The sequence below is a fragment of the Sander lucioperca genome, chromosome 14 (genome assembly GCF_008315115.2).
Source record: "Sander lucioperca isolate FBNREF2018 chromosome 14, SLUC_FBN_1.2, whole genome shotgun sequence".
In the NCBI taxonomy this organism is placed as follows: domain Eukaryota; kingdom Metazoa; phylum Chordata; class Actinopteri; order Perciformes; family Percidae; genus Sander; species Sander lucioperca.
The window spans coordinates 4,918,882-4,945,705 of record NC_050186.1 but is presented as its reverse complement, the minus strand read 5'-3'; the positions used below and the strand labels follow the sequence as shown (position 1 = coordinate 4,945,705).

Genomic DNA, 26,824 nt, shown 5'->3' with positions numbered 1-26,824 from the left:
GAGAGAGAGAGAGAGAGAGAGAGAGAGACCGTGACCGTGCACGTCTGCTTGCTTCCACCTCGTATTCTCACTTAACTACTCGATTTCCTGGGTTCTGAATTCTGTTACCTGCATTATTTTTTCATTTGGTGCGTTTTTACATTGAACATACAAGATCAGATTTATTTTTAGTGTTGTTAACAGGAATGAAGAGAGTGACTATGTAAGGGTATTCATTATCTAACCTTCACACCCAGCAGGCTTTAGCTGAGGGATTTACCAGCCTCTGTTTTTTTCTGTTTTTGTTGCTTTGTGAAGATTTCAGGCTTGAAGGTCACATAAATTTCTCTGATGTAAAAGACTGTAAGCGGCATATTGAATAGAGTAGTAATTAAATATATATATATATATATATATATATATATATATATATATATATATATATAAAGTATTGTGAGTTTTTACCATGACAACCTGAAGAAAGTAGCTACACGGAGGATGGCCATTAATGCTCGTCTCCTCTTATCCTGCTTGGTCATTATCTTCTGTGCAAAAGAGGGCAAATGTTGCTACGGAGTGCTCTGTGTTGCAGCCGTCCCCCTTTTCAGGAGGAACAATCTGAGCCCTTTGCTAAACACAAAGGCTACCCTTGGAGCAAGGTTACTTGTACCATGATGGCCAGCTTCTTCCTTTCTTTCTTTTTCTTTAGAGAGAAACATGTGGCAAAATTAGCAAGTTGGATGTCTTTGATTGAGAAATGAACTGTCTTGGTTTGGAGACAGCATATAAAGAGGAGAGTGAGTGCAGCGATATTAAGTATTAAAGGCCGTCTGACTATGTGGGTGATGTCAGGTAACCATCTGTCAGACAGGGACAGACTGACACATGCACTGACTGACCTTGCAGTATGGACGATGCAGACATAAAATAGAAAACTATCATCTCTTCCTGGGATTAGCATAGTTTTGTAACTAGGAGCATTACTAATAGCATTCCTCCCTCTCTCTTTCAGCTTATCTGTCTCCCTTTTTGATGTGAGGTCTTGCTTGAAGGCCTCCATCAGCAGAATACTTTGAGGTCCAAAGATCAAAATCCTCCAATCCTCTAGTCTCTGCTCTTCCTGTATTACTGAGGTGGCACATGTTTGTATCATACAATGCTTTAACTTTGATGTTAAATCAGATGATATCCCAAGCATGATATTGATAAGTAAAGCAGCTTAAAGGGCAGTAATATTGTATAAACACCCATCACAAAAAAAATCAGTTCTGCATCTCCTTCATTTTGTTTCAATAGACTTGCATTCAGTCAACTTAATAGGATGGTGGTAAACCTACATTATCTTTTCCTTTACCCAGAATCCTTAAGGGTCCCCTGGGCCTCCAGCGGTGAGGTGTTTCTTTTTAATGCCCTCTGAATGTGACACCAGTGAAGGCCAGGCTGCAGACAGGTCAGCAAAGCTTGCTGGATTGCAGCGTGTGATAGGCTGTGCACCTGTATTTACCAGTACTCTGAGACAATGAGGGATTACGGAGCTGGTTTCTTGAATGTTAACCAAAAAGAATCCAGACTTTGTGTTATTCATTCAGGTAAAGGTCACATATTATTCCCCTGTATCTTTAAGCCCCCCTCCCAAAAAAGCCCAGTCTGCTCTGATTGGTCAGTGTTTCCAGGTCTTCTGCATCTGCGCATCAGCACTGTAGCTGCACTTTCTACCTCTATATACAAATATAGTTATTACATCACAACTATACGGAAGCCCTGACGTGAGCGTTTTGATACTTTTACAGTATTCATATAGCACCTCGACCCGCTTTATAATAAAAAATATATATATAAAAAAGAATTTCACTTTTTACAATATGGGACCTTTTTAAAGTAACCAGTAAAAGAAAGCTAAACAAAAAAGGCTACGGTTTGTAGTTGCTTTGTGCTAGTATGCACATACCTCATTAATTCTGGGTTGTAATTGTGTTAAGATTTAGTTAGTGGCATTGAAAATCAAGAAGTGAGCTACTTTTGCTTTAGTGAAGTGATATAATTAGATTTTTTAAATAATTTTTTTATGAGATTTTCCTTAAATATCAAAGTGAACAGAGACGAGCATGGACAGCAAGGAGCCAACGCAACATTTTTTAGATGTTACTGTCGAAAGACTCAGACATAAGATTAAATACCCTTTAATATTTTTCTGGAACATAGTGAAGACGGACTTGAAGACGTAGAGGAATCATGGCACCATCAAGACCTTATCTAGATCAGGTCATCATCCTGCTCTGATGGATGGTCACGTAAAGAGGAAGCTCTAAAGGAAAAACTACCAAGAGGCCAACAGCAAGCTAAAAATAACTGAAGGTCTGTATAGCAGAGTCTATCCACAACATACGCTTAGCAAGAGTTTCATGTGTTCCTAACACTTCTGAGCTGAGTGGAAGGACTACTTCTCACCAAAATCCACATGTTAATTTTGGAAGCATGTGGTCCATTCCCATGACAGGAAATGGAACTTGTGATCTGACGAAACCAAGGTAGAAATTTTTTATCTTAATTCCTAAATATAGAGTACAGGTCAAACTACACAGCTGTTTTGTAGGCCAGAAAAGGAAGATACTAGTTTAAGAATTTTTTTGGGAAAATGTTTCCCTCCTTTAAAAAAAAAAAGCTGTTTTATTGTTGTTGAAAAGAAATATCCTAAATTCACGTATGAAAAGCAAATGGTGTTTTTCCTGAGTAATGTAATAACTGAAAAATTCTAAGACCAAATCTGAAAAGGAAACTACATTTAAAGTAATTTTTCTACTGGAAAAAAAATCTGTAGCTATTTAAAAAAATAAAATTATATATATATATGTGTGTATATATATATATATATATATGTATATATATATATATATATATATATGTATGTATGTATGTATGTATGTATGTATGTACATGTATGTATACACGATACATGTATGTATGTATATATACATACATACATATATATATATACATACTACATATATATACTATATATATACATACATATATATATATATATATATATATATATATATATGTGTATGTATATATATGTATATATAGTATGTGTATGTATATATGTATGTATGTATATATATATATATGTATGTATGTATATATATATATGTGTATGTATATATATATATATATATATATATGTATGTATGTATGTACTACTTTTAGTGAGCTAACATAATAATGGGGGGGCGGCACTTCCTGTCTCCAAAAGTGAGTCAAACGGAGCAGTCCTGCATCATGGGCAGACCGTTAGCTCCATTTTAAGCGATCCTATGTAACTTTTGATGAACAGTGGCAACATATGCCAATCACTGGATGATAGTCAATGCTAAGATGTAGTTTATTAGTAGCACAAGTAGAGAAGAGTAAAATACAGAGCAATATCTATCTAAAGTTTGCTAACATTATCCACCATAAGCTACCAAACCATGCAAGGCTCTAGCAGCAAGTGAGTGTGTTGAACTGAGTTTAGTTCTCATGAATTCACCTTTTAATTTGTAAGATAAGTTAACAGAGTATTTTGATTTACATTAGATATTTGAAATGGATTTAAGGTGAAGGAGTGCTATAGGAGAATGTTTCTGGTCAAGGCCGTGTTAGCTGGTTAATGGTTGACCTACTTTTTCAATGCCATATGCTTCCTGAAACAGATTTATGGGAAGATTAACACCAGTGTTTTATATTATTTTACTAACTCCCAGTGATGTTTTGGACTTTTTCCACAGTTGGTTGATTCATTATTAACATGATTTGGTCTCAGTATTAGGATCCAAATGTGTTGCTGAATAGCTAGTGATTTGGCTTAATGTTGCTGCTTAATCTGCAATTTTTATTCAGCATATCAGAGATTAAAAACTAAAAATATCTATTAAAAACTATCATCAGAGTTGGAAAGTATGCCTACGCTGAAGTTTGGATGTAATTTTAGCTTCAAATAATTCTAAGTATTGTGAGTTAAAATGCATTCCAACGGGAACATGTGATGGCATTACTGTTGTATTTTCAGCTCTATTCTGCTATTTCTCTGTTGTATATTCCATGCCATTCCCTCCCTTTCATTCCATTCCAGCAGATGTCTGATGAATGTTATGACAAAATGTTTATACTGAACATTATTGATTCCTCACATCTCCTCTGAAAAGGCCTGGTCCATTGATCGGCCAGGTGGAATCAATGTCTCATCTCTGTGTATTCAGACATCATTTAAGGAAGCTCACTGCTCTGATCACAGACAGAGATGAGGGAGGTCACTGTCCAACTCACTGTTGTTCTTATCACTGAAAGGCTGTTGTAATTAAACAGATATGCTCATGTGTGTGTATATATATATATCTTTCACATTCAGGTGGATAGATTGTGGTGTTGTAAATTATGAATGAATGAATAATTTTATTACTGTGTCATGCATACAACAAAATATGCCCAGCCCACACAAGACACCATTACTTAGGACAAAGGACCAGATGCTAAAGTAACAACATACCCTAAACAAATAAACCTTCTAGTCTTTTTTGCCAAGCTTTAGAAACACAAGTCGCCAACTTATGTATATTAAATTTAAACAACCACTCCAATTGGTCATCATCCCCAAAATGTCTTTTGACCATATTTCTTCAAATCTTAGTAAGTAACTTACTTCTCATTGTGTTCATGCTGCAAGTTCAATTATAACGATATATATATTGCAATTCAACTTCAAAAACAGCATATATGTCATTAGTCCACAGAGAATTGTGTGCTTTGGCCCAGAGAAACACCTTTTTATTAAAGTTGTAAATTCATTCAAATGTCAAAATCTATTAGATTAAAGTGGGTTATTTTACATGTGTTTATGCGTATATATTATACAATAATCAACGCATTAGAAGCCAAGAAGACAGCTAACACTGCAGTTGTATGTATAGGGCTAATGTTTTTTTTAAAACTCAAATATACAAAAAAATCTGGATTAAAAAATCACCTGGACCAAAGTGATGGACTGACCATGGCTAAAATGCCACATATTTGTTCAGCTCCTCAAATGTGAGGATTTGCTGTGTTGTTATGTGTTATATTGTGATAAATGGAATATCTTTGGGTTTTGTTTGGTCAGAACATGGAATTTGAAGACATGTCATTGGGTCTTTGGAAACTGAGATGGACATTTGTCATATTTTTGACATTTTAGAAAAAAGTAAACAGACTAATAATAAATCTGTTAGTTGTAGCCCTACTCGTGTGCAATATCTGCACCTCATTGGCATTTTTCTCTCTATTTTTTCTCTCCACTTGTTCACGTTTCTTCCACACTCTTCATTGTCTAAGCTCTCCTTTTAGCATGAATACTTTGTTTACTGTAAACTTTGGCATCTTCCTATATGGGTGCAAGGGGACATAACAACAGTGTTAAAATCAGTTGATCTACTTTTCATAAAAATCTGTAGAAGTAAAAAATTATGAGCAAAAGCGTCAGCACTTACACCTACAGTGTCTCCACTTAACATGCTTACTAGTCTGGATCAACAGAAGTACATTGCCAGAATAAGCCTGACAAGCTTTGCCCCTTCACAACAAGAACAGCCTCCAAGCTAGCAAGCTAACCTTACTACATACTGAAAATTGAAATTTGAATCGTGCAATAAGGCAGGCGTGCTTGGTTCTTTCATTGAATGTATCCATGTTTGCAGCTAATCTAAATAGGTTACGTTACTGTACTGTGTGAACAGTCAACTTCATTTAATATTGTATGTGGCATTTTCTTTTGTGGGGTGCAAATGTTCCACCAAAACAAGTTCCTCAACGAGACCATTTTGGAGAGGCACCGTCGCTGCGTCCGGAACAAGACGATTGTGATTGGTTTAAAGAAATGCAAACAACCCAGAGCGTTTTTCCTCCTATCCCAGAATGTCTCTGTGGAGTAGCCATACTTTACTCCACAGTGCTGTGGAGATAGGTCTGGCAATGCAAGACTACATGCTTACTAATACAATAATAGACTCCTGCGCAGTGTTGTGGTTGAATCTGTCAATATGTTATTCTTCTGTGTAGGGATTAGGCAGAAGCACAGTATTGGAATATGAAGGTCATTCAGGTCAGACCAGCTTTTCTCTCTTGAACCGGTGTTGTTATCTGCTACAGTGCCGACAGATAAAAGCCAACTGTGAGCCAACGAGAGTGTGAGCTGCACGCATGCCAAAGAATCGCTGCAAACCAGACATTGTTATTTTGGCTGGCTTGCATTTGAGGGCACCATTCCTAATCTGAACCAAAATAACTTCCAAAGTATGTATTAAAAGATTCTTGGGAGATCCTTTTTAGGGAATAACGCTCTATGACATATTCATGGCTTTAATGTGTGATGAGACCTTTAGGTGAGGCAAAACAAAATCCAAGACAAGTTGACGCTGGAATTCCGACCCTTGTGTGTATTGGAGGTGGTGCTGGTAACTGTGTGCATGTGTGTGTATTTGCTTTCTTTTATGAATGTTGTGCATGCTTGGCTAAGAGATTGTAGGCACATGCACATATGGTTGCGTGTTAGCCGACAGTAAGACAGTCCAACGTTAATTATGCTTCCTGGTTACCCTTGGGCTGTGGTTTCAGTGGCTGTAGCAGCCCTGTGTCTGCTCACCATAAACAATACAGCAGGAATGTGCAAGAATTGTGTCGTAAATGTGTCTGGACATTTTATTTCACCTTTTTATTATTTTATTTGCCAAAAAAGCAAAAAAAATTGTATTTGGCTGTTGTTTCAGCTTCTCAAATATGAGGATTAGCTGCTTTTCTTTGGCATGTATAATGTGATAATAAACGGTTGATCTTTGGGTATTAGTCAGATAAAACAAAGAATTTTAAAGGACAATTCCGGCGCAAAACAAACCTAGGGGTTAATAACGGAAGTGTACCCACTCTGTTGTTCTCTGGGACATGTTTTCATGCTAATTGATTGTGTTTGTAGCTTGAACGAAGCTAGCGCGGACCGCTGGTTAGCGTACAACACTAGTATTCGGGGCACAGGGAAAGTAAAAACAAATCGCTATTTATACCACTAAAAAGGCTCAAAATATCACCAAACTTCAACGGTAGCATAATGAGGGTCCCTACATGTTAACCGAAGCATTGAGGCCACGGACAGTTTATTGAACGAAGAGCTGCGGGAGCTCCGTGAAAGGGCTACAAGAGAGAGGGCTATGCCGCAACAGAGCCTCGTACTTCGGGAAACCAGTCATGACTTACAGCTGGCAATGCAATTAAAATCAAAAGCAATTTGCTCAATATATCTGAAATAATCACACCGATGTAAAACATAACTTGTCTAGTTTACTTACAAATCCCACTCGGTGCAACACAGACACTCCTGTTCGGTGGCCATAGCTTCACAATGTCCGCAGGTACACCACCAGTTTCCCGAAGTATGAGGCTCTGTTGCGGCATAGCTCTCTCTCTCGTAGTCCTTTCACGGAGCTCCCGCAGCTCTTCGTTCAATAAACTGTCTGTATTTACAAAGTTCTCAATGCTTCGGTTAACATGTAGGGACCCACACTATGCTACCGTTGAAGTTTGGTGATATTTTGAGCCTTTTTAGTGGTACAAAATAGCGATTTATTTTTACTTTCCCTGTCCCCAGTGGGTACACATCTGTTATTAACCCCTAGGTTCGTTTTGCGCCGGAATTGTCCTTTTAAGACGCCACCTGGGGCTTTGGGAAATTATAATTGGCACCATTTTTGGACATTTTAAAGACAGAACAAATAATCGTTAGTTGCAAGCGTACAACTTTACACCAATGTGGTGTCTCGTTTTGTGCTTAGACCTTAACTCAATTAATAGTTTATTAAAACTTTTTATATCCAGAAATTGAATGTTCAGTCGTTGCAGATCAAACTTTTTTATTGGTTAAAAAGGACGCTAAGGTTAAGTACGTTTGCTACAGCAGAAACAGAAATTGCATGTTAAGATTTTCCACAGATGTGGAAGGAGTGACTCAGTTGTTCTGACCCTGTAGCCAGTGTCTGTCGTGGCTGTATTTGCAGCTCATTGCAGCTGGGATGGTAGTGGCAGTCAGTGAGTCTCACCTGTTATGGTGGTCCATCTCAGGAGGCCTGTTTTTAATCTGTTTTTAGGAGTTAATACAGTTAGAACCCTGTCAAGTCCAGCCCCACATACTGTCATTTTTTAACAGATTTAGCCCTCCCTTCCAGCATGTTGAGATTTTACTTGGGATATGAAGTTGATGATTAAGATTTTTTTTCAAAAATGTTAATACAGCTTGTACATTATTTCAATGTATTTTACAGTCGGAAATGGAAAACTTGTAGGGAAAATTGTACTGAAGTAGCTCTAAACTTCTTTCAGGCAGGGCTGCAACTAATTATTGTCTTTGTCAGCGATTAATCTGGCAACTATTATCCCAATGAATTGTTTAATTGTTGGTCTATAAAATGTCACAAAATAGTGAAAAATGTCCATCACAATTATTTTTTAAAGCAAGAGGTGATGTCTTCAAAATGCTTGTTTTGCTCGACCAGCTGTCTAAAGCCCCAAAGTATTCAGTTTACTATCACATAAGACAAAGTAAAGCAAGACATTCTCACAATTGAGAAGCTAGAATTTGATTGTTTGGCATTTTTGCTTTGCCAATTCATTTTCTGTCAGTCGACTAATTGACTTCATAAAACAGTATATCTTCAACTGTCCATCACCACATTAGGCACCAAATGAAAAAATACATTGAATAAGTATACATTTATATTTATTTTTGTGCCAAAATAATGACTACTGTTGGTCTACCAAACGCTGTAATTTTTACCATTGTAACTAATATTGAAAGTGAAGTGTAAGCCAGCACAGTTGTGAATGATATCATCAACAGGCTCTGAATCTTACACCTAATGATGCAGTCACCAGGTGTCGAATGAGTAAAAAAACAACTTTGACTTTGAAACCCAATTCTTACCTCAGTTTTTCTTGTTTCAAAGTCCCTCAGTTGTATCTGGTAAAGTGAATGATTAAAGGTTGGGTGCCAAAATAAATATTTCTTGCTGTTGCTTGATTTGGCCCATACTTGCATCAGCAGATGTTAAATTTCAGGACAATGACTTGAGCCTTCAGATACACATACTGTGATAAGGACAGGTATTGTTGAAAAACAGCCACGGTTCTTTTAGTAGTAGTATTTGATGTAAATGCATCAGGAGCAATGTAATATTTTTATAAAATAACAGAAAAAAAAATGTTCTTTAATACCTCAGGAGTTTGACTAAAATGCCCTCCTTCCATAAAGCACTTACTTCACTTTTCACTTACGAAGAAAGTGAGTTGTTTACTTTGAAAATAAAATAACTGACCTTTAAGAATGTTTAACTACCTAATGAAAAATGGTGCATGATCGCAAATGTTAAAGCACCCATATTATGCTCATTTTCAGGTTCATAATTGTATTTTAAGATTGCACCAGAATAGGTTTACATGGTAAGTTTTCAAAAAACATCATATTTTTGTTGTACTGCACTGCTCTCTCTCACTGCTGCAGATCCTCTTTTCACCTGGTCTGTTTTAGCTACAGAGTAAGACCTCTTTTCTTCTTCTTCTTCTTCTGTACTATCTTTGATTGCACTTGCACATGCGCAGTAGCTCAGATGTAGATCATGTCAGCTAGCTAGCTCCATAGACAATAAAATAAAGGCTGTTTCTACAACTTCGGTCAGTTACAAGGCAGGATTAGCTGGGAGACTTCTAAATGAGGGCGCACATGTAAGTAGTTCTTTTGTAGATTATGGTGAACTTGTGTGTGTTGTAGCAGTGCTTTGCTATTGAGAACAAGGTAGCATGCTAGCGTTAGCGTTAGCATGCTAACGCTACGAGCTAATGGTTGTGGTTAGCCAGCTCGTTTCGGCATGTGACATCACAAGCCGTGCCGATTTTGAACAGCTCACCCAGAGACTGAAGGCAGGACACATTCAGAAACTGTATCTCACTCTAAACAGCATGGATGGATTTTTTTCAAAGTTTGTATGTGTGTGGAAGCACCAGAGACACGACATAACACCCCAAATCCCAGAAAAAGTGATTTTTTCATAATACGGGCACTTTAATAATAATACAATTATAATGGGAAACATATTTAAAATGTATTTTTTTCTTAAGTAGAACTATATTTAAATATATTTTTCTTTATTCAGGAGTCTGAGTTACAGATACATTTCTAGAAATCTATTTCTAGAAATAGATTTCAATATATTTCTGTCATTATTTTGACTGAATGTTAGTTCAAGTCAAGGCACAATGCGCAGATTCAGAGACACAGAGGGTTTTTTTATTTGCACATTCAGGAAAAGCAGGTTGTGCAGTTAAATGTTTACCAAACTTAAAACAAAAAGTGTGATAACAAGGGTGGGCAGGCTCGCACACAGCATGGGAAAGACAATATCTCAGTAGGTGATCCGATTAAAATAAATGTGCATTGACAATTTGATATTCAGGGATGTACAAACCAGTACACAAATTATAATTAAACTGAACAACAGGCTAACTCTGCACTAGTGCTTGTCAACAACATCTTCGTTACTGTCTGATGGGATTGCCTCGTAGTTCAAATACATCACAATTGTGATGTATTTGTTGTGATGTGTGTAACAGTCAAAAAAGTATTTTTTGTCTCTTAGCATAAAATAGAATTAAAACTTTAAACAAAGGCGTTAAGAACATTGATAAGCACAATAAGGAAGTACAAATAAAAACTGAGAAAACTGCCTGAGCTTAATTTTTTTCTCATGTTCTACTAACTTAAAAAAAAAACTAATTATAATTAAGATATAGGTGAAGTATTAGCTTTTGGGGGGGAAGATCAGCTTCTGATGTTACTACCTCCCTCGCTTCTGTTTGGTCTGATGACACAAAGGTGACATGTAAACATAATTGGTTTGCTTCAGTGTAGAGCTGAACTTATTAGTGGATTTATCGATGAGTTGATGGAGAGAAAATGAATCAGCAACTGATTTCATAATCAAATCGTCGTCGTTAGTCGGTCATTTTCAAGCACAAATTAGCACTGCTGCTAATTTGCTAATACCAGTGCTTGGGTCCTAAAAATAATCGCAATTTGATATTTTCCTCATATTGTGCAGCCCTAGCACAAATACCAAATATTTGATGGTCTTGCCTTCTCAAATGTGAGGCATTGATAGTACACTGAATGACAAACTCATCAACAGATGGAAAAAGAAAACATTTGCTAGCTGCAGCCACTTCAGTGTACATGACATGCCTGCAGCTGCTTCACAGTAAAAGCCTTTCATGCCAGTATTGTACTTTAATTTTTCTAGTTCCATCAATTTCTTTTTTACAAATGCACTGATGCTGTAAGCTCTTTAAGAGCTAGTTTCTATTTTTATAAAACATATGCATTATGCATTTAATTGCTAATGCTCTCTCATTTTGACCAGTGTAGTATACCATTTGAATGTATTCTTCTATTGCAGCATCCTGTCACAAGTTGGAATATTTCATGGCAGAAAGTACTTTACTTTTGTGCCCAAATGACAGGTGCAAATGATTACTGTGGGGAATACTAAGAAAAGGTGAATTTCTTTTTTGGCATTGATGAGATTGTCATAGAATCTGAATGTTAGTTAATTACACAGAGAGCCAGGGTGCCAGCATGCAGAAGCTGTTGGTTTGCTTTGCCATAGTGGTGTGCATCAAACTTCTTGTCTCTTGTGCATGCTATAAATGTAAGATGTAAGCTGAACTCACGTAAACAAATTCTACTCACACTAAGTAAGGTGTACTGCTACCTAGATCCAATATTTGATTTGGAAGCCAAGTTTTTAGACATTGAAGCCAGGTTTAGCTGTTTTGGATATACGCTTTTAACATTTACAGTTGTAGTGAGGTTGAACAGAGATGGTGATTGTTTGGCATGGTTTTCTGAGCCAAATTTAATCTAATAATCATAATTTTCATTTTCTGTTTTTATTTTATGGAGCATTCTTGATGACTATGATCATTATGTCAGCTAAATATATAGAATGTGGTTTGGCTGGAGTTTGAAAGATGTTTAGTCTCATCATAAATTTGCTGCTTTGTAACACATTTTTTTGTGATACATTTAACATTTGTTAATCTATCTTTACATTTGTCTCCATAGAGCTGGCGGACAGACAAACGCCTGTTCATATACCAATCCACTACAATAGCTTTGCAAACATCCTGCTACATTTTTATTATGCAGTGTGTTATTTGTTTATAAGCAACTGTTAAGCACACTATCAGATCTGGTATGTTGAGTTCTTCTTGGCTGATGACATCAGAGGATGGGAGTAGCCATCTTGATCTTCAGCTCCCTATCTCCTGTTTGTGCAAGAGGCCAAATTCTCACTGGTCCTGTGATGCAGTGCTTTCTGCTCTTCAGCTGACACAATGAGATCTTTCTGTGCTGTAGCTTTTGAATAAACCAGGTGAGGAATGTGGGCTAAAGAGATTAGCATTTGAAGTATTACACCTATGCTCTTCTTTCCCTCTTTTTTTTTTTAAAGCAGCCATATTATGCTCATTTTCAGGTTCATAATTGTATTTTAAGGTTGTACCAGAATAGGTTTACATGGTTTAATTTTCAAAAAACACCATATTTTTGTTGTACTGCACCGCTCTCTCTCACTGCTGCAGATCCTCTTTTCACCTGGTCTCTGTTTTAGCTACAGAGTGAGACCTCTTTTCTTCTTCTTCTACTATCTTTGATTGCACTTGCACATGCCCAGGAGCTCAGATGTAGCTCATGTCAGCTAGCTAGCTCCATAGACAGTAAAAGAAAGGCTGTTTCTACAACTTCGGTCAGTTACAAGGCAGGATTAGCTGGGAGACTTCTAAATGAGGGCGCACATGTAAGTAGTTTTTTTGTAGATTATGGTGAACTTGTGTGTGTTGTAGCAGTGCTTTGCTATTGAGAACGAGGTAGCATGCTAGCGATTTTGAACATCTCACCCAGAGACTGAAGGCAGGACACATTCAGACACCGTATCTCACTCTAAACAGCATGGGTGGATTTTTTTCAAAGTTTGTATGTGTGTGGAAGCACCAGAGACACAAAAGAACACCCCAAATCCCAGAAAAAGTGTTTTTTTCATAATATGGGCACTTTAATAACTTTCTTGAAACTAAAGATATATTGATTTTTCTCTTATGTTGTCATCTCATCTCTGCAAAAAAAATCAATGCCATGGCTCTGGCTACCTGCTGTTATTGCCACTGTATTTTCTTTTAAGAAGCAGGCTGTCATTTTCAATCAATGGGCCATTAATAATTGAGGGAGTGCAAGTTGACAAGATGCACATCCCGTCTTGTTTGCCAGTTGAATTATCGGGAGCCAGAATACTTGCCATATAATATTTTCTCTCCCCGGCTGCATGAGATGGTAGCACTAACCAACAGTTAAGGACAAAACCTCTGTCATCCTAATCAGCTTAATGCTGGCTTATTCAAAGGTCCTCTTTCAGACAGAGCAGCTGCTGTCAGCCAGTTTCAGTAGAGGGTGTGACTGCTGGCACAGCTCGCCGATGCAGAGAGACCGGTTGGTGATTAACAAATGTCAGTAGACTTTGGAATCTGGGGAGCCCAGTCTAAACGCTTTGTCCTCAGTAGCTTACCACTGAAGATATTCCAGGTGGCTCTGTCGTGCACTTACGCCGCCTCCCTTCTCCTCCCACCCTTTCCCTTCAGGCTTGCTCTCCCCTTCTGCTTCTCTCTGCCCTCTCTCATCAGGGTTTCAGAGCTCTGAGATAAAGAAGTTCAGACATGCCTCACATTTTTAGACCCCTTGTGGAACTTAGTTGTCACTTTCCCTCCACAGTGTGTTTGTCGGTGCATACCGCTCGCTCTAACCTGCCTTTCTTTGGAACGGGGTTTCTGACATTTATCTGGAAAATCCCTTCATTTAGAGATAATGTCCCTGAGAAATGAAAGGACCAGGCAAAGTCAGCCTGGCAAGAGTGTGAGATGTTTTCTGCTGAGCTGTGTGGGCAGAGGGCTTGGGTACAGTACCGTACATATGGCAGATAGATTTCTGTCAGCAGCTCTCCAGTGTCAGGCTGCCTGCCTTTGAGGAAGAGGATCAGATCTGTGGGTCCATGTTGTGTGCTGGCTGAACACCTAAGCGCACATAGTCAGCTCCTAAAATGGCTGCCCTTGAAGCACGGCTCAGAGGAGGATCTGAGCAGCTCAGTTGCTGCCTGTTAGAGCCCCAGCTGACTAGATGAAAGCAGTTACACAATCGCACCATTAACTTGGTGTGGCGCAGGGACCGACTGGCTGAAAAGACACAGCCAACACTAAGGCAGATGGTGGTTGTGTAGGAGGCTTTTTTTCCCTCCCCAGGCATTCCACTCCCCTTCTCTCCGAAAGGATTCTCTTGATATCCATGTCAAGGAACCTGGCATTAGGAGGCAACTTTGTTCAAAACAGCAGTGAACTGCCAAGAGAGCAGGGTGGGGCCCCGTGGTGAGGCTGTAACCTGACCCTGAACAACAATGGATCCCCTGGTTGCTCAGGGACATACTGGCAGCTTGGCTGGCTCACATGGAGCTCTCCACTGGCTGACCAGTTGGGTGTGGGAAGCAGGGAGGGATTCCCAACTGTCTCTGGCTGGATCTCACTTGAAATTTCTTTTTTTGCAGTTTCCAGATTAGTGGACTGAATTTGATTTCATTCATTTTCATTTATTCATTTATTTCAGGCAGACAATAGTAACAAAAGAAAATTATACAATATATAAATAAAATGATCAATTTCTACCTGAAAGGGAGTGGGAAGAAGATAACTTATTTAATCCCACCCCCAGTCCTTGTATTAAAGCTATATTTCACTATATCTCTGTTAAAATCAAAGCTGATTTTGTGACACAATATCCAATTTTCTTTCAGTATTTCATCATTTGTTTAATTGGTTTTTGTAGTGAAAATAAATTACACTTGACCTGTAAAATGTGTTCTTGTTCACTTAAACATTTTAAAACAAGTATCTTATTATTTAAAAAAATGAAACTAATGGCTAAAATTAGAATTAGTTAGATCTATGTCAACACATCACATTTGGAGCTACTTTGCAAATATTACGTGCTAACACATTTTCTATAACCTTTATAATTTTATGTTGAATATAAGCAGTGTTTTTGTTTCAAGCTAACATGTTAATAAACCTGTGGCAGTTAAAAAATTGTGCTGCAAGACACTCTGACTTGTGTGGGCACAGTTAGGGCACTGCAAGGGCAAATATTTTTAATTTCTCCTATCTAGAGCCTGGCAAACTTGTGGCCAGAATTGAAGACATTAAAAGAGAACTGCAGAGATTTAGCTTTGTACTTCTATCTAACATTGTCGGACTCAGGATAGACACCTACATCTCCCACATACAGTGCTCACCAATACCTGTAAACAGAATTTGATGTGTAGAATCGGCTCGGTTCCACCTTAAGTTTGGAATTGCCATGTCAGCATACGTGTCACATTAACTTTAAATAAATCTCATCTGTGGACAAACTGAAAAATCTAAAGGGCCAACAAAAAACAAGAGGCCTATATGGTGTGCTATATTTCCTATGAAATCACAACCTTTTACTTATTTGCATACTTTATTGACCTGCTATTGACTTTATATTATATATAATAATTTCATAATATCAAGCACTGAAATTTGTAAAAAAAAATGTTTTCTGGCCTATTAATTGCAACATCAGGCTGAATAAACAAATATGTGTTCTCTATAAAGCTCATTGCCCTAATGAAAAACACATAGGGGTGCTGTATTTATGCAACTCTCGCTATAAAGCTGTTTAATAATAAGAATGTAACTTAGAGGCCTAAATCAAAGCAGTAAAAGTTGATTATGATAGTATTATAGTGTTTATAGAATGATATTTATTATTTTTTTATAATATATTTTTATTTCTTTGGGTATTATTACAGCCACTAATGAAACCTCTTCATCTTCTGGCATTTCAGCAAGAATATAAGGAGAACTGATGCTTATATATATTATATTATAGACACGAATCGTGGTGTATTGTGATGTAGAGTTTTGACCATTAAGAACAATGGATCAACAAAAAGTCATGCTTGCAGTGTGAACTATTAATCCTCTTTGTATATATATGTGCCCATCAGTGTGTTACTATTTTCAATGGTAATTTCATTTAAATGAAAGTTGTCTTCCTTGTATGTCAGCATGGGCCATAATCTGTGATGTCCTTAGTTTAAGTCGAGAAATTGTCAAGTTGTACAGTAAAGGCAAAACATTGGCAAAGAATATCTTAAAATACCAAAAGGTTTGTCAGTGCACAAAGAAGTTTGGCACAAAAGAGAGACATAAAAAAAACATTGTTGTACGCTGCAGCTTCTGTGCTTGTTGTTTCTAACAGTTACAAACTGACATGCAGTGTACACCGTCTGTGTGTTTGGATTTGTGTACACACCCTAGTGTGCGCACAGGTTTCAATACGTTCACCTTATTGTTGTTTTAGACTTGTAGTTCAAGGTTTTTTTCTACAGCGTACATTATTTAGGGTACATGCAGGTGGTGTGGAAAATTGTGAGGTTTATTTGGATGACATAGTGGCCTATTCATCAACCTGGTCTGACCACATGAGAACACTCCATCAAATGCCAAAGTTCTCCTCTGCAGTGCACCTGTGCTCGCAGCCCCAAACTTCACTCAACCATTTAAGCTGGAGGTAGATGCCAGCGCTCTTGGTGCGGGCGCAGTGCTCCTGCAGGAGGATGAGCGAGGCATTGATCACCCCATTTGTTATTTTTCCAAAAAGTTCAAGAAACACCAACTACATTACAGCACCATTGAGAAGGAGGCCTTAGCTTTGCTGTTAGCATTACAACACTTTGAAGTGTACCTCGGGTCTAGTCCTGTGCCAACCCTTGTTTTCTCTGACCACAATCCGCTTGTGTTCCTGTCTCGGATGCAAAATAGCAACCAGTGTCTCATGCGGTGGTCCTTGTTACTGCAAGATTTTAATATTGAGATTCGTTACAAAAAGGGTTTGGAAAACGTTATGGCTGATGCTCTGTCTAGATCTTGAGTCAAACTTTTTATTGAAAATGTTTGATCTTGGGTGGGGAGGTGTTATGACCCTGGGGTCATGTTTTGTGGTTTGTTGTGCCCTGCTCTATCAGTTGTTTTCCTGAGTGTACACAGGTAATGAAAAACAGGTGTGAACACCGGATTGGTCCAGCAGAGCTGATTGCTGTCTCCTGATTGGTCGTCTGGAGGACAGCAGCTATTTTAAGCCTCATTGGACAGGAGCTCTGGCTCTCTCTTCACTCTGCCATTCCCAACATGTGCCTGTGTAAACCTGTGTCTTGTGTTTGCAGTTGTTGTGAGTAATGTTAACAGCCTTCAGTCAAATGGTTGTTTTGGGTTCTTGGATTTGTTATCCTTCAACCATTTTGTTTTATCTGTGAATACATATTTCTTTGACTTATTTGCTAGTAGCAGTTGGTAGGAGTGAGAAGTCCTTTTTTTTGTTGGTTCCCTTTTTCTCCTGTTTTTGTTATTAGAAGCTTAGGTTAGAGCTTTGTCTTTTATTTACGTTTTGTTTTGGCTTAGGTAAGTTTAGTTTGCCTTTAGAATTGTTTTGTTTGTTGTTTTGGGGCCTCATCTCCAAAATAAAAAGACTGTTACTTTGCAATTCTTTGTCCTGGCCATGTTTGGGAGTGGGAAGAGTGGGGGGGGGGGGCACACATTATGTTGTGTCCGGTTTACCCCTAGACATCAGGTCGTAACATAAATTGGAGGTGGAGAAATAAAAAAAAACATATTATAGCAAGCAGGTAATGAGGAGGAGAATGGCCACCTGTGCATTCACAAGTGCTTTAATCCACCTTGAAATGCTGTCATACAAGGCCCAACTGTGCGTAGGTTCAAATATGTAATACCTGAAGGTGTACATAGTGTTTATAAATCTACTTTTAAACATACTTATAGGTTTGGGGATGTAATCATCTTGAAATGTGGAAACATGCATTTGTACCACAGGGTGCACTTGGTTCTGCAAAATGGCCTCATACTAGGCCATAATGCATCCATGGAGAGCAATCGACAGACCTAATGAATCCCACTACAAAGCCATACCCATAACATTACAGATCCTCCATGTGAGTTGCATCTTTCTGCATGGTCCTTGGATATGAGCAGTTTAGATATGAATAGGGACCTTGTTATACATATCATCTTTGTAAAACTCACAACAGTTCCTGTAAAGAGGTGCTGGTTCAATTTCTGTTCCATTTCTTTAATTTTCTTGAAGCTGGATTACTTTTTAGATCTCTTGACATATACTTACTAGGGGTGGTACAGTTCACAAAATCCACGGTTCGGTTCGTATCATGGTTCTAGGGTCATGGTTTTCGGTTCTGTACAGTTCTTGTTATTTTTTCTTTTAATCTTTAACACTCCAGAAATATACTTCAGCATATGATATATAGCTAAAATTAGCATATTGAATGCATGTTGCACAATACATGCACACAGTGGCAGTTCTATCTGTTGTTTTATTTCCGCTGTCATCATAGGTAACATGAAATCCAAAATGTTCCCACACACCAGACTATATACGATGCTGGCGCATCCTCCAACTCCGGGCAGCCTTCCTTATCTCTCCCACTTGACATTTCTGCATGTGACGTGACCTGCAGCACTCCACACTCCACCTGAGGAGCGGTCGGCTCGGCGCCTCTCAAAATCTGACGAAAATCTTTTAAACTGACCTTTGTCGATCAAAAAAGCAGACAGATTCAGCAACTGTATGGCCTATTTCTCGCTTAAAATGTTTTCAGAAACACTTTTCGGTGAACTATTTTTGTAAAATACGAGATCGTATTCAAAACGAGACGCCATTAGAGTCTGTTTTGAAATTCGGGAGCAGCAAGAACCACGTGACGCGTTCGTCCAATCAGCTGCCATGTGTTGCGTTCGTCACGCTCATCCCCCTTGTCGTTTCCATTAAGTGTTTTAACATAGGTGTCGAAAGTGGGCACTACGGCAGTAAGTGGTTAGTGCACATTAACAGTGTACTGACGAACCGTGCGACACACACGCTCCGAACCGAGACTAGTGAACCGAGCGGTTCGGATGTTTTTTCATGAACTGTACCACCCCTAATACTTACAGTATAATTAGCAGACATACAACAGTAATATGATTCACTCACAGTGTTATTACTGCATTTTAAAGCTAAACCCATGTGGTGTTGGAGTAATATTATGTTTTGATTTGTGAGCCAAGTTTGCAAAGTGTGCCCTTTAACTACGCATCTCAGAACTGCGTGAGCTACAAATGCTATTTGTGATATTATATGGTTTGCAAGACAAAATGACAATTGATAAGAAAGTGATGATGAAAGAGCTGTGAAATGATGGCCACATCATCAACTTCCATTTCTCTGGCCAAGTCCAAACTGCAAAGAGAGAAGCCTGCATAAAGCTTTCATCTCTCCGTTGATTCATTCAATCTTATTTCAGAGCAGTTGATACAATCTGATGGAATAGTCTGCTCTAAATACTGAGCTGTGGAGCTGCTCTCCAGCTGTTGCTTATCCCAAGGTAATAAAAATGGGACAATCAGGCCATAATCCCTTCTCTGTCCTCCATTGTTCTTAGAATGATGCTATGCTAAAAAATGAGACCTTCTTAGTATTCTGAGTAACATCAGCATCTGCTGAATTCTCCTCTTTGTCATGTTTTGTATGGTTTTCTATCAGAGTTTGTGGACAGCTCCAGTGAAAATAATCTCAATTTGATATGAATTTGTGACTCTTTATCTGTGTGGTTTTGTCTTGATAATGAAACAACAGGAATTTGTTGCGCTTTTGCATAAAATAAAACCATTTCTTTAGTACATTTTTGGGAATATAACTTTTTTTACAATATTTCCGTGACATTTCAGCTTTTATTATACCATCTCATCACTTCCATGTATTATTCAACATCAATGCAGCCATAAAGAAATAAATTCAGAGTATGTTGTGTCTTCATATATCCAGATTCAAATTACTGTTTCCCTCCAGTGCCAAATTTTCAACAATGTGCTACATTTTGGACCAAATTCTTTCAAATGCAACTTTAAGAGGCTCTATACAGCTAGAAGATGAGACTCTTTTGAACACATAATCATGATTATTTGAAAGCAGTATATCTTTTGCTGGCCATTGTCTTATACCTTTTATGTGGAAAATGTGCATCATCCAACCTGCACTTGATTATTATTTGTTCACAGCAGGAATTGCCATTGGTAATCATGCTTGATCATTACCAAGCTCATTTTTCACGGAAGGGCATGTTCACTACACTGAATATTTAAGGATTATAGACTAATATTATGCCTGCATTGTAATAGCTCTGTACAAACGAGTAAATACCCCTTAACTTGCAATGTAAAAATGGCTCATATGAATATTTTAACACAATTCGTATACATTACTTTTATTTTCAATCACACCCACTTAATTAGACATGTATTCTGCCGTGTACTCTTTGGAAAATGTTACAAGTCCTCATGAATAATTTTCTCTCTCTTTTTCATTGCAGGTTTCCCTGATTTTCCAGGGAGTGCTCCCTTTTTTCAGTAATGGAGGTATTGCAGTGCGACGGCTGTGACTTTCGTGCCGAGTCATACGATGACTTGAAGACCCACATTCAGGAAGTGCACACTGTTTTCCTGCAGCCTGCAGATGCAGATGAGTCTGACTCTCTGAAAGACGAGGATGAAGATGAGGAGGAAGAGGAGGAATATGAGGACAAGGATGACAAGGATTATACGCCTCCTAAAGCTGGAATGAGTATGTCCACCACATCAAATCAGATGTTACAGTTTAATTTGTTATGGATTAGGAAACACTTCTGTTTTGGTTTCAAATAACTCTTCATAGTAGAAGGATTTCATGGAGCTTAACATGTATGAGTTGTTGCTAGTTTTATTGACTGAAACAACAGAATGTTTTAATAAAAGCAGAATATTGCTTATTTACTGTTTTTTTTAACCGAAACAACAAAGTTTAAATAACAACTAAATGTACACATTTTTCAGCAGACATCTCACATACTTTTTTAAATCTTTTTTAGGCCCCATCTCTACTGACAATTCCAACCAAACACAACAAAAGCAGACAGCTGAAACCCACCAGCCGTTTTATCAGTGCAAGTTCTGTGTTCGTTACTTCAGATCGAAGTCATTCTTAAAAAATCACACCAAAAAAGTGCATAATGTTGTAGAGGAAGATTCAGATGCAAGAATCTCCTCCCAGACAGCTAAGCAGTCCAGCTACACCATTATAATGCACAATGACCATTCAAAGGTGTATTCTTGTCAGTATTGTGCATACCAGTCTCCACGCAAAGCAAGGATAATGAAACACCAACTAATGTATCATAGCAAGGTTCCCTCTGAGAGCACTGGAGATCCATCAGAATATGCAGAGACCAGAGAGGAATTAGACTCAGCCAATGTGCTCACAAAGGGAACATTTGCCTGCGAATGGTGTGACTATCAGACTGACCAGAAGGACAGCTGGACTAATCACGTGGTGAAGGAACACAGTGACAAGGTCAAGATAGTTTCTTCTATTGCGGAGCTGGAAGGGGAGTCAAGTGCAAGCTCACCCAAACCAGATTCTCCCTCCGCTTCCCGAAGCCCGACTAGATCAAAGATGAGTTTAACTGACGTTTGTGAAAAGGAAGAGTCAGTAGGAAAAACAGCAGAAAACATGTCAGAGAAGACAGTCCCAGAGATCTCTACCTTTCAATATGCACAGATTCGTGCAGTAACACCCAACAGCACAGGTTCCTCCATTTTGTCCAAGAGGTTTGCTTCAGCTGACATCTCCAACAGCGTCGTAGGGATGGATGCCAACGTATTTAATGAGGAGGACTCTCGTAGCAGCTTAGAGGATGATGATGAGGAAGAGTTGGGCGACATAGATGATCCTAGCTATACTGGGACCCTGTCAGCAGATGCAAAGCAGCTTTTAACTGACGAGGACAATAAATTACTGGAGACTAAAGGAATACCATTTAGAAAGTACATGAACCGTTTTCAGTGCCCCTTCTGCTCCTTCCTCACCATGCACAGGCGGAGCATCTCCCGCCACATTGAAAACATTCACCTTTCTGGTAAAACCACAGTGTATAAATGTGATGAATGCCCGTTTATTTGCACCAGCCCTCTTAAACTAGGCACGCACAAACAGAGCCACATGTCCTCAGATTTAGACACCATGGACTTAACAACTGATAGTCCAGATCCTCACAATGACAATGCTACAGAGCCAGTTAACGGGGGTAATGTAAGCTCCAAAGTCAATGGAAAAAAGGTAACCAGCACACCGAACGACCAGCAGAACCCTCATCGCTGCACGCTCTGCAGCTTCTCTACCACCACTCTGAAAGGTCTGAGGGTTCACCAGCAGCACAAGCATTCCTACTGTGATGACCTAGATCCCACTGTCTTTGAAAGCCAGCTGACTGACCAGACCGACTCTGAAATAGATGCTTCTCCAATCTTTCTACAAAAAACCCAGACCTCCATTTTAGGACTTGCCACCAAAAAGCCCTTAGTAACAGGGAAAAGAGCCAGAAAGTCCATTAATGACTTGCCTTTGGATTTGTCCTCGGTTAAGAAGAGAACTAGAATTGATGAAATTGCCAGTAACCTTCAAAGTAAGATAAGCCAAAGCCAACAGGACATGATCATAAACCTAGATGACATGGATGATGAAGATGCAGGAGAAAATCACACCAGTTCTGATAAAGAGGGTAGAAACCATGACAATAAAAACCCTGTCTTCAATTATAACACACAACAGCTTCATGCAAGAGAATCAATGATCTCTCACGAGGGAGGCAGAATAGGGAAAAGAAAAAGCAACCCTAAGTCAAAACCTAGAAACCTTCCTATATCACTGACTCTCTCAGATGATAGTGAAAACATCTCTGCTGAACCCAGCGACAGTGCTATTCAAGAGAACGCTGATTATTCAGAGGAACCGGGAACTACACGTTTCTACTGTAAACACTGTGATTACCACAACAAATCAGCTCGCAGCGTCAGCACCCATTACCAGAGGATGCATCCTTACATCAAGTTCAGCTTTAAGTACATCCTGGACCCCGAGGACCAGAGCGCGGTCTTCCGCTGCTTAGAGTGCTACATCGAATACACAAATTACAACGATCTGCACCAACACTACATGGATCACCACCCTGAAGCAAGCAATGTGCTGAACTTCAACCAACCAAATCTGGTATACATGTGCCGCTTTTGTTCGTACACAAGCCCCAATGTCAGGAGCCTAATGCCCCATTACCAAAGAATGCACCCTACAGTAAAAATCAACAATGCTATGATCTTCTCCAGCTATGTAGTGGAGCAGTCCCATAAAACGGGTGAATCACAAACCCTGAGGGAAATATTAAACTCTGGCCCCAAGAATTTGAACTCAGCCACATCAACCCCCAGGTCATCCTCCAGCCCAGTGCTGAAAACGGTCTCTAAGACCCCTGAAGCCAGTGCTGAGACAGACCCTCTCAAAGAATCTGTGGGTAGTAATGTTGTCGTCTATGATTGTGATGTGTGTTCTTTTGCTAGCCCCAACATGCACTCTGTTTTGGTCCACTATCAGAAGAAACACCCAGAGCAAAAGGCGTCTTATTTCCGTATACAGAAAACCATGAAGGTCATCTCAGTGGATCAATCACAGTCTGCTGCAAACTCTTCATATAATCTCAGCATGGCTACGACTCCAAAACAACCAAGCGCAGAGCTGTATGGATCAGATGAAGAAATGTACTACTGTAAACATTGCGTGTACAGCAACAGATCTGTTGTTGGTGTGTTGGTCCATTATCAAAAGAGACACCCAGAAGTAAAAGTGACAGCAAAATATATCAAACATGGCGCCCCCACCCCCGGTTTGATGAAATTAATGGATGAATTGCAAATTGCGGCTCCCAAACAGTTTTTGAAGCAGTTTCAAAATAACGGTCACGATGGATCTAACAACACAAGCCCTAAACCAGGAAGTGGTGAGAAAGGTGAGGACGAGCTGTTCTTTTGTCAGCAATGTGATTATGGCAACCGCACTGTAAAAGGAGTGCTTATTCATTACCAGAAGAAGCATAGGGAAACCAAGGCCAACGCTGACTTTGTGCGTCGTCACACTGCAGTTGTCCGTAGTCAGCGCGAGCGTGCACAGATGGTTCAGTCAAGCAGTGTCTCTTCAGCCTTGATCCCAGCCCCTCCAGACCCTGAAAACACTACGCCCTTGCGCTCCCTGAAGTGCAGACACTGTTCCTACACATCCCCCTATATCTATGCCCTAAAGAAGCATCTGAAGAAAGAGCACCCCACTGTAAAAGCCACAGCTATGACCATTTTACACTGGGCTTACCAAGATGGCATTCTGGAGGCTGGCTACCACTGTGAGTGGTGCATTTACTCACACGCTGAACCCCAAGGCCTGCTGCTCCATTACCAAAGACGCCATCCAGAGCACAATGTTGATTACACATACATGGCCAGCAAGCTATGGGCTGGTCCGGAGACCACTCAACAAGGGGGCAATATGGAAACTAAACATTACAAATGCAGAGACTGTGCCTTTGAGGCCTGTACAATATGGGACATCACTAGTCACTATCAGGCAGTCCACCCTTGGGTCATTAAAGGGGATGAATCTGTGCTTTTGGATATTATCAAAGGAAATGGCTCAGCTGAAAAGATCCACCAGCAGGTTGCCAAAGAACATGCGTCTCTCGATTGCCAGCCTGTTGAAGATGATGGACCACTGGTCATTGTCACTACACCTCAAGAAAGCAATCCCCCTCCTCCACACCCACGCCTTTCCATCTCTAACAATCCTTATCAGTGCACTGTATGTCTGTCAGAGTACAACAGTCTCCATGGCCTCCTCACTCACTATGGAAAGAAGCACCCAGGCATGAAAGTAAAAGCTGCAGATTTTGCACAGGAGGCAGACATCAACCCCAGTTCTGTGTATAAATGTCGTCACTGTCCGTATGTAAACTCCCGAATCCACGGTGTCCTAACTCACTATCAAAAGAGACACCCATTAGTGAAAGTCACTGCAGAAGACTTTGCTGATGATATAGAGCAAATCCCTGACTTAAATGAAGGAGATGACAAGTGCAAAACTCAAAGGCAAGGCTATGGCGCATACAGATGCAAAATGTGCCCGTACACGCATGGGACACTGGAGAAACTAAAAATCCATTATGAGAAATATCACAATCAGTCGGCTTCTGAAATGTTCTCTTCCTCTGTGACATATTTCTCTCCTGGTAAAGAAACAGAGCCAGTACCCGAATGCAGTGCTGGAAATATATCAAGCGCAGCAAAGGTCCAGGAGGTCAGTGAATTGGACCTTGCCCACTCAGAGTTACCCATCAATAAGACAGAGAAACATGCTATATTCAAGTGTCAGCTCTGCAAATACTTTTGCTCCACCAGGAAAGGCATTGCTCGTCACTACCGTATAAAGCACAACAACGTCCGTGCTCAGCCAGAGGGTAAAAACAATGTCTTCAAATGTGCTCTGTGTTCTTACACAAATCCTATACGCAAAGGTCTGGCAGCACACTACCAGAAGCGGCATGATATTGATGCCTATTATACCCATTGTCTGGCTGCTTCCAAAACTATGACCGAAAAGCCTAACAAAGTAATAGCACCCCTGCCGTCAGAAGGGGACAATTCAGAAATGAGTGAAGAGTTGCGTTTGGCTGTGGAGAGACGAAGGTGTTCTCTTTGCGCCTTCCAGGCTTTCAGCAGGAAGAGCATTGTCTCACACTACATTAAACGCCACCCCGGTGTCTTCCCCAAGAAGCAGCATGCCAGCAAGCTTGGCCGCTACTTTACCGTTATCTATGCCAAAGAACCTGAGAAGATTGCTGTCAGTTCAATAGCAGAGGATGACAAGGAAATGCTGGAGGTTCAGCTTGAAACCGAGCAGGACGGAGAGGTCGAATGGCTGCCTTACAAGTGTCTAAAATGCTTCCGCTTGTCCTTCAGCACAGGCGAACTGCTTTCTATGCACTACAACGACCACCACAGTAATGACTTGAAGAGGGACTTTGTGGTATCCCCCGATCACGGGGATGAGGACTCTGAGTTGTACCAGTGTTCTCACTGTGAGCTGAAGTTCCTGGCTCTCCCGATTCTGGCCAAACATCTATTGAACCACAATGAGGAGTTTCAGAAGAGGGCCATGAGGCTGGAGAGGAGGAGGCAGCTGCTCAGCAAACAGAAAGCCGCAGAACTGCCCGAGACCAAACCTGAGAAGGTGAGCGAAGATACGAGTCTCCCTTAAAGCTTGTAAATGAAAGAATAAAACCGGCATGATTTGATTTTCCTTTTGCCATTAATATCTTAAAGCATACAATAAATCTTCTGATGCTATAAACTACTACTGTCTATCATACTACAGCTGTTTCTTAAGTCATTGGAGTCATGGGCTCCCATGATTTTGGAAAACAGTTCACAGAGACATAATTTATCACTGAGAGTATTGTATATTTTAAATTGCCCCCTCACTGTCACCAGAAATATTGTAACGGTGATAATGAGGTGTGATAATTAATTTCATAATACGTTGATTAAAATACCATTTAATGTATATTTGAGGACAGTGGCTGTCTCTAACTTCATGGTGAAAATATAAATCTCAGAGAAGAAATAGTAGTACCATCTGACAAAATACATTAGCTGGTTGTTGGCAGATTACACACTGATATTAGGTTAAATCATATAATTT

The 26,824-nt window shown here is 39.5% G+C and overlaps 1 protein-coding gene across 5 annotated transcripts in view; it reads left to right on the top strand.

Annotated features, from left to right (window-relative positions):
- The window catches only part of znf462 (zinc finger protein 462), a 52,524-nt gene that overhangs the window by 6,932 nt on the left and 18,768 nt on the right, over nt 1–26,824 (top strand). For all 5 annotated transcript variants that reach the window (XM_031317895.2, XM_031317892.2, XM_035991135.1 and 2 more), the window contains 2 exons: nt 20,586–20,836; nt 21,120–26,353. In XM_031317895.2, the coding sequence (XP_031173755.1) occupies nt 20,626–20,836; nt 21,120–26,353 (5,445 nt within the window). In that variant the 5' untranslated portion in view covers nt 20,586–20,625. The remainder of the gene's footprint in view (nt 1–20,585; nt 20,837–21,119; nt 26,354–26,824) is intronic.